This window comes from Limulus polyphemus, unplaced genomic scaffold (assembly GCF_000517525.1).
Source record: "Limulus polyphemus unplaced genomic scaffold, Limulus_polyphemus-2.1.2 Scaffold17, whole genome shotgun sequence".
Lineage (NCBI taxonomy): Eukaryota > Metazoa > Arthropoda > Merostomata > Xiphosura > Limulidae > Limulus > Limulus polyphemus.
Window position 1 is genome coordinate 1,592,187 of NW_013665627.1, and position 9,160 is coordinate 1,601,346.

At 29.7% G+C, this 9,160-nt stretch overlaps 1 protein-coding gene across 1 annotated transcript in view; it reads left to right on the forward strand.

Moving 5' to 3' along the window:
* The window catches only part of LOC111085396, a 56,249-nt gene that overhangs the window by 39,443 nt on the left and 7,646 nt on the right, over window positions 1-9,160 (forward strand). Inside the window, exons 9-11 of the mRNA XM_022383745.1 lie at window positions 4,813-4,911; window positions 5,812-5,952; window positions 8,676-8,867. Coding sequence (XP_022239453.1) covers window positions 4,813-4,911; window positions 5,812-5,952; window positions 8,676-8,867 — 432 coding nt within the window. The remainder of the gene's footprint in view (window positions 1-4,812; window positions 4,912-5,811; window positions 5,953-8,675; window positions 8,868-9,160) is intronic.

Sequence of the window (9,160 nt, forward strand, 5' to 3'; positions counted from 1 at the left end):
AGGTTTTATATATACATTTGAATAACTAAAAAATCATAAATTACTACATTAATATCATAGAATTCCACTATAATTTATCAAGGTTAGTGACTAAGCTTTATTTAGGTCTAAAAAAAATATGAAATTTAGAGCAGACTAAAGACACGCCCTACCTCGTTGAAATATTGGTTCAAAAGAAAGGAATGGTGCCAAGTCCATTAAAATGGCTGAGAAAGCCACTAGGGGGACATTTTGAGCTTCCAGTTGGTTATTCATGTCATATATAGAAGTAAGTGTATATAAGGAAGCGTTTCCAAAAATGGAAAGAGGTGGGCAGAGTGCCATTGTGTTTGATTTATTACACGAGCAGTATCTTAGCAAATTAAAAAGATACGAGGCTCTTCATTTGTATTCTAGCTTGTCAATATCAGTAATTTGAGTTTCTAATTCGTACGAAACTATAGACCTGGTATTTTGACCTCACAAACATCGAATTTGAACCAGTGCTGCATTCAACATACCATGTAACACACAAAAATCAATGTTTATCTGTGTTTTTTTAGTATTTGCTTTTAAATTAAGAAATTGAATAATAGATAGTACTAAAATTTGAATTATAATCTACAGTTTGATACCAAACTTATTGATATAAATTCATGAAGAAGTAGTTCAATAAAATTTTGAAGGTGAATCAACAAACAAGATGACATGGCCTTTCACTCGTGACCCGTCTAATGTTATTTCAGTTACATTTTTAAGGCCTATTACAACTGTACAATTATTAGTTGACTCACTTTACTTTTTAGTAATTTCAGTGGCAAGTCTTTCATAAGTTAAAATTTTCCTTTGAATATTATAGTATTATACATAAAAATATTTTTCATATTCAGTACTAGTTAAATTGCTTTTCTTTAAAATTACCATTTTTACGTTAACTGAAATATGCTGGTATTTTCCTAATTAAATTTCTCCAATTATCAATCCTTGGGAGTGAAAATTTTTTACAGGCTTATATATATACATGTAGAGAGAGAGAGATTTTTGACAACATAAAATTATGGAAAAATTAAAATGGCTTATTTAAAAGAAAAGTAAATTGTTAAGTTCACAATCGTAAAATCCAATTCAAAATGTATTTTCATGGAAACCACTTGCTCTCTTTATATTTAAGTACCTTGATTATAATAATATGTGTGATTTGTAGGAGGAAAGATGATGACATGCATTATTTTATTAGATGTTATACTGTATACTAAAGTGAAAATAAATGGCATCCATTGCTGTTTTCATTCCTTGCTCTTTTTTTTTTAAGTACATCTAATAAGTAATCTTACTCTTCACTTCTTTCAAGTCACACAAAACATTAGATAATCTACAATTTAAAGTTTTGTTGTAAATCTATTAATCTTTATGCCTAAGCTCTTTAAATAGTTTTATCTTAAGTTGGTAATGAAACACATACCTAAAGTGCAATCAAAAGAGTTTATAATTGTATTTTCAGTGAACAAAATGTTTCTTTCTGCATATGAGAAAAGAAAGTTGCAGTGACAAAGGCAACACTATTAGCCTTTGGGATTAAGATTTTATTCTGTATAACTAATGGTAATATTAGTGGTTGTTAAAACATGATTTCATGAGTTGAACAGACTCAGACATGTTCTGGTTGTTTATTGTAGAACAGGTGCAGTTTAGATGTTTTGTGAAATTAATTTCCTCAATTTCTGTTTTGGCATCATGGCTGACAGTGAAAAATGCTGTTGATTGTGCTTTCTGGGGAAATTTTTTAATCGGAAAGTTTCAGACAGCATTTATATTGGTCTAATATGTGGGAATATATGCTTCCTCATTAGTGTAACAATATTAATAATTTTTATTATGTCTATCCAGATTTTATTTTAGTTTTACATTCATTCAAGATTGCATTTATTTTATTTGCCATAATTGAAAGTAGAGTTTATTATTTATGAAATATTAGATTATGACAATCTGCAGATGAAAAGTGAAGTAGTTTTGCATCAAATTGTCCAGATCTGTTTGGTCTCATGAAATCAAACCTTTAGCTTATAAATGTGACTTTTCAAAAGTAGTAAGTTATAAACTTTGAAATAAAGCTCTGATTGATTACACTATAAAAAATATCTTTGTATTTTTTATTTCCTGTGGCACATTACAGAGACTTAATTGAAGTATATCATGATTGCAATTAAGTAATTACAAGTAAATAAAAATTTGCCAAATCAAGTGGCATATTTAAAGTGAAGTGCATTTGTCAATTTGGTTAGTGACAGGTAAAACCCTGGTTATTTTATTCTATCTACTGTCTGTTTTATCATTTAGTCTTTGAATGGGAGAGGTGATGAACAAACTTTTTTTTGGGGGGGGGGGGAATTGAAAACATTTGGCACTGTCTGTCCTAGGGTCTGATTAGCAAAAAAAAAACTAGCTTGAATGCTGAACTATGAAGAGTTCCCTTATTTTAGCCCATTCAGTTTACTATTTTTACTTTAAAGTATCTTAACCAGTAAAAATCAATAACAAATTGCACCATTGCACAAATAACATCCAAATATACCAAATATAGCTACAATATGATAATAGCCTGTAAATACTAATAACTGTTTACAATCATTATAATAGAATAAGAAAAACTGGTCATATTTTGGACAAACGACCTTCATTGTGACCTTACAGAATTTTATTGGCTAAAATATAGACTACTTATTTCTCTTTCCATAATAGTAATATGAAAAAGTTATTTGTATTTTTCAATTTATTGGTCATTGTATGTAATTGGAAACTTTCAATTTGGATATGAATAAGCAGAAGAGTAAGTTTATGTTTTCTTAGTGTTTGTAGTGACATTTGTCTGAAAGGGTTGTATAATATATTTTAGTATCAAAGTAATTGAAAATTCATTGAAATATATTTCATCATGACGTATTAGTTATGTAGCTTAACTATTGTAAGTTTCTATAAGGTGTACATTGCTTTCAGTATACTTGTATCTATTTTAGAATACTGATTAGAACATGATGCAGTTTTGGTTTGTGTGCCTGTATTTTTTCAGTTACGGTATATAACTTAACACTGAAACAATATACAATAAGGAAAAATTTCCTTGGAAAAAGCTTCTGTATTTGTGAGAAAATTCTGACCCTTTTGCTCCCTATTTTTTTGTACCACTCACTTTTGTATATTGAAAACATGCAAGTGTACCATACTTTGTATGTACAATCCTATACATTGTCTAGTAAGTAACAGGAACTCAAAAACAAGTATAATCTGCAAAACATTGATGTTGAGTAAGGTGTGTTCTTTCCAAATCAATAGTAGTTATACAGTGTAGAGTAAGAATGTTTTGAACATAGAATATATTATTTATTCTACTTCGGTAAAACTCACAATCCTCCTGACCATGGTAATTTGGGATATTCATTGTACATTTTATAGAAACAAAAGCTGGAAATTTTAAAATTTAACAAAATGGTTATTTGTATACATACGTTGCATCTCAGATATTGCAGAAGATTTATTTTAATGAAGTACTTCAAAAGTGATAAGTTATATGTATATATATTTTTGCAAAAGTGCATAGTTTAGAGAATTAATTTGCATGTACTGTGATGAGTGCAAAGTGGTTTAGTGCAAATTGAAGTTTCTCCAAGAACTATTGCAATTTTTCAGCATATTTTCAGTTGTTTTTCACTCTCTCTTGTGTTGAAAGTGCATATCTGTTATTTTCATTTTTTGTGACAGTAAGTAGGTTAACTTTTAGTTTGTTGAGAGAGAGAGAGAGGTGCATATAGAAAGAGTATATAGTAGATTAAAGCAATTAACATGTTTAATTTTGAGTATTAAGTGATACCATTAAAACAGTTTGGTTGCAAAGTGTCTTTTACAAGATAATTAGTTTAAAGCTCAGTTCTTTATATAAATTGAATAATATTATCCTAACTTTGGCACTTAAAAAAATATTATTGCAATTCATTTAATTTAATAAAATGATCTAGTTGTTAATATATAGTTTTTGCTTCTTCCTGAATAAATGTGTTTATACTTTGTGTAATGTAAAGAGAAACTGAAAATTCTCTTCCATTAGATTTAAAGTATATTGTTGGTAAGTCTAGATTTCTATATACATTTTTTATTGTAACTAGAAGTTACATTTGTTTTACTTTAGTAATGTTTAAATGTACACAAAAAGTTTTCTTTCTGAATTTTACTTTTATCAGAGTACTGAGTGCAATCTCTTTTAGTCGGTTATTCATTTGAATATGTTGGAATAGTATAATAATTTAACCATATCTGGCCGAATCTACTAAAAGTCAGTTTATTAGAGATACAGGTGCATGGCTGTTAAAAGTAAAGCATGTTAGAAACACAAACTCTACACAAAATAATTTCCAGTATGGCTTGATTCAAATCATTTTCTTTTGAAAATTATTTATTATGCATACTATTTAAAATGGTATTATGTACAATTAATATGCAGCTAGAATTAATGTAATTTTACTGCTCAAACTTGCCATTTCCTGTTTTGGTTTTGTGATTCTACTTGTATTGCTTGACCAGTGAAGTAGATAATAATCATGATGATATTTGTTGCATATAGTTGTCATGTAGTGCACTATATAAAGAATTATGTAGGCTCCTTGTGCAGATAAAATTAATGGAAATATAATTATTAGCTTTAAATCTGAGGTGATGTAAACTTGACTGTAACTTTATAACTAATTATATGTTGTTCATAGTATGTTTTGAAACCAGTGTATGTGATATTAGCTTTTCAGATATGAATATTGCCACATTAAAAATAATGTCAACTTGTTTTAGAAACTGTTATATAAAAAAAAAATAATAATCCACTCTTTGCTTATAGCTTGGGCCGTAAGAAGATATAAAATTACATGTGTAACACAAATAGTTGAAGAAGTAAGTGTATAACTTAAAGTATTATGGTAGTATATTTTTATCTGAGAACCATGAACCACCAAAGTTTATTCATCTATGAACCTATGTACAAAGGGTGTTCAGAAATAAATGGATTTTCTTTCTCATATGCAACCAGTGAACAATAATATTAATTAGTCAGTTTTGTTCTAATGCTAAAATATATTCTCCTAAAGCATGATAATGCCAGTCCACATATTTCCTATAATGTAAAAACCACAATTGAGAAGTTCAAATGGACATTCCTTCCCCATCCAATATTTAGACCTGACTTAGTACTTTGTGGCTTCCATGTTTGTTGGTCATCTCAGATACAGACTACATAAGAAATACATCCAGTGTGTGATGTTCTTAAAGCAGCAACAGTAGACTATTCATAACATACCAGCATTTTACCATGATGGAACAATAGAGGAAATGCATCATCCTTAAGAGGAACTATGTTGAGAAGTGATACTTTGTTGCTCGCATTCTCAATACCATTAGCGCATGTTTGTCATTTGTAATCTAATATTATTGGCCAACAGAAAATAAAATCCTATTTCGTTCTGATGCCCTAAAAATTTGTAAATAGAAGTACATTCTGTGTTTCAACAGCTTTTGTATGGATATAATATACATTATCATTATTGTATTTTGGTACTAAATAACAATAGTCATTACCCTATTTAGAAGGGAATTATAAAACAGTAAGCACAGCTCAAAGACTTGGCACACACCTTGAGAATGAAAAAAAAAAGAGTTAAATCACATTGTTCATAATTTATAATTTTTTTACACAGTTCTGCTACAGAATCAAGAGCTGGGGCTTAAAAAATGTTTAATTTCAACAAGCTTTATGCAGTACTTGTTTATTTAGTACTGTTTCTTTTTTTTTCATAGATTGGCGATGTCTTGGTGCAGAGACAAGAAAATGAAAAATTACGATGTCAGACCAGACATTTAAGTTCCTGTTTAACAGATTATCTTCAGTTGTCTAACACTGAAATCTGTGTGAAGTGGTTCAGCCAGGATCTTTTAAATGTATGTTTTGATATATTTTCAGAAGCTGTGCACAGTTACATCATAGTATTATGGAAATTTTAGGTCCAAATAGTAATATAATTTTCTCATATATAGCTGAAGATGTTTTGTGTATAATTATCTTTTTAGCAGTTGCATTTAATTCAAAACTTGACATGTTGTGTATACTTAAAATTAAGCTTATGACTGTAAATAACATTCAGTTATGTGAAATACAAACACGTGTATGTTCTCTTTAAGGAAAAAATATTAACATACTTGGTACTTGCAAATAATATTTTGCTAAATAAAGACTTGCTGAGTGTTAAGAACTCATATTTGGTTAATCATCATGAAGTGTGGAAATATTGAAACAAGTATTCTACTGGATCGTAAAAAAAGAAAAACAAGAAAGAAATATAATTTAGACGTTTCGACTCCCTGTACTGTAGTTTTTCAACCTTATCAATACTAGTACATTTGTATAGTGTGTATTCTATAGGATGCTTTCATTAAGTATATGAAATTGCTAAACATGGTTTTAGATGTTTTATACCATTATATTTTTCAGACTTCACACTTTCTCAGTCAGTAGTTTGTGACCCAACCTGCTTCAGTATTTTTTTATGCAAATGTTCCATACTTTCCACTAATAGTGGTGATGGGCTTTGGCTTGTTATTTATTTATTTACTGAATTTCATGAAATTACATTATTAGATTTACATTTAACATTAAAATTCAGACCTATATGATATATTCTTCCTTCCATGCCTGCAACTTTGGTAAAGCATTAGAATGCAGTATATCAATTTAGTATGTATGAGTTTCAGAGGTGATCAGGTTGAGAATGTGTCAGTTACCATTATCCCATCATATTGATACAAAACATCATACATGAAAAGATTTATGGCTGATGCACTATCTTCAGTGAAGTTTTGTAGTATTGTTTAAGTAAAATACTAGATGTACAATATTGGAAGTAAATATGGAAACAGAGGACAAAGTGAATATATAATGTAAACTGTATTAATCACAAACATAAGCACAATGCATTATGACAGAAAAGACAACTGAAAGCATTGTTCAGAACAATCATATTTGTTATGTGAGCTATTAGTTTTATATAGGGCTCTACACTGTGCTTTCATACTTCCATACAGTTTACTATTTTGGACGTATGTATATCTTACTGTTCTTGAAGAAATCTTCACACCTGTATGGAAGCAAGGCCTATTGCAAGATCTCGACTGGATCATCTCTATATTATGCAGCAAAATTCTTTGAGGAACTTTATATAACTTTTGGATAATTTGTATTTTCTTCTTGACCACTTCTGTTGTTGAAAATACCAATTTGACAAACTTTTCTCAGCATCTGACATACAGCACTGGATGAAATATAGAGACTTGACTGTGATCTGTTGATAGGATTGTCCACTTTTTTTGTCAACAGTATCAGTTTCATAAACTCGTCTCAGGGTCTGACATACAACACTGGGTGAAATGAGAAGTCTGACTGTGATCTGTCGATAGGAATAGCCTTCTTTAGCTAAAACTTTGATTGCTATATGCTTGTCATGTGTAATTTTTTTCTCAGGGACCATCTTAAAAATTGTATCACTGTCTACTTATATAGACCTTGTGCTGGTTTGGCACTTTCAAATTGGTTGTGTGACACCCAAACACGTTGTGCAATGTCAATAACACAACAATGGATTAGGCAACATTTATTTTCCACACAAAATATATTGTTCTATCATGTGTAATTTGAATTGTATATCCACTTTGTCCTCTGTTTTGACATCTATTTCCAATACTGTAAGTTGAAGTAGTAGTTATTGTAGCTCTTAGAGTGTTCAGTTTGTATCATTTTATACTGATAGTCCTTAAATTTAGGGTTTATGCTATTGAAGTCTATTATTTACAGCTTCTTCACATTACTAAGCCTAAATATAAATATAGAATGAGTGTTAGATCCCCTCCCCCTTTTCTTTCCTTTATTGAAAAAGTACAAATAAAAGTATAAAGTGTAAAGAAATTTGGATATTACATTATCATAAAGATGCCATTTATTTATTAAGTTGCAGACGTTTGACACTTTTTGTTTTACCATTTTAAAATACATCAGTGATTGAACCCTTATAAAATGTAGGGTGAAGCATGGCCTAGTGGTTAATGTGCCAAACTGTGGTTCCATGGGACCATGGTGTGCATCATATTGCCATAAAAATATCACACTTTATTATGTTATAAAGAATGAAAGTCAAAACCCACTATTTCCGTATAGTGGCCCAAGAGTTGGCAGTGGGTGCTGTTGACTGCTGTCTTCACTTTTGTCTGTAGGTTCAAAATTATAGATGGCTATCATAGATAGCCTTTGTGTAGCTTTGCAAAAAATGTTTGTAATAAGCTAAACTTTTAAGTGCAGTTCTGAAAAAAACTTTTATAAATGTATATGTAAGACACATTAATACAATACAATGTTAGCAACCGAAAAACAAAGAAATCTATTTAAGGCATGTAAATAAAACAAAGCTTGCAAGTCACTTATTGAGTTGGTAAAAGTTGTTTTGAGGCAGCTTAAAGGTTAAAATAATTTCAGTGGGCTTGAGGTATTTTTAAGTGATTGCATATTTGTAGTATTAGACACATTATTGAAAATTTAGATAAATTTATGAAAAGGGTACTTTGTCCTAATGTTGAATGTTGACAGTATGTTAAGTTTTTTATTTCTTTACCCAAAGAAAGACACTGAAGTTTGGAAACGTAGGCCACTTCCTCCAATCCTACTTGAGGCTGCAGTGAAACGTGTTATATATCTGAGGGAGTTGCGTGTGGCTGTAATGGAAAAACTTTTAACTGAATTCACATCTGCAGTTAATTCAAGCTTAAGCCTTATAAGAGACATGAGTCATGAAGAATTGGATAATAGTGCAGTAAGTTTATATATATATATATTAACTTTAAATATTGAAAATCTTGTTATGAACACACACATTATCTGACAATCTTATAGTGACCTATTTTTCTACCACAAGTCCTTACTTTGTACATTACAAATAAAGAATACCTGTATTATAAATAGAGTAGAAGCTTTATCTTCTTCTTTGATAGAAAATACAAATAGTGAGAAATAACTTAGTTTTCCCATAATGGAGGAGTGAGTAAGAAACGTTATTGTTTTTCAAGAGACAGAAAGTGCAAGTTAATAGTTAATTTATACTCATTG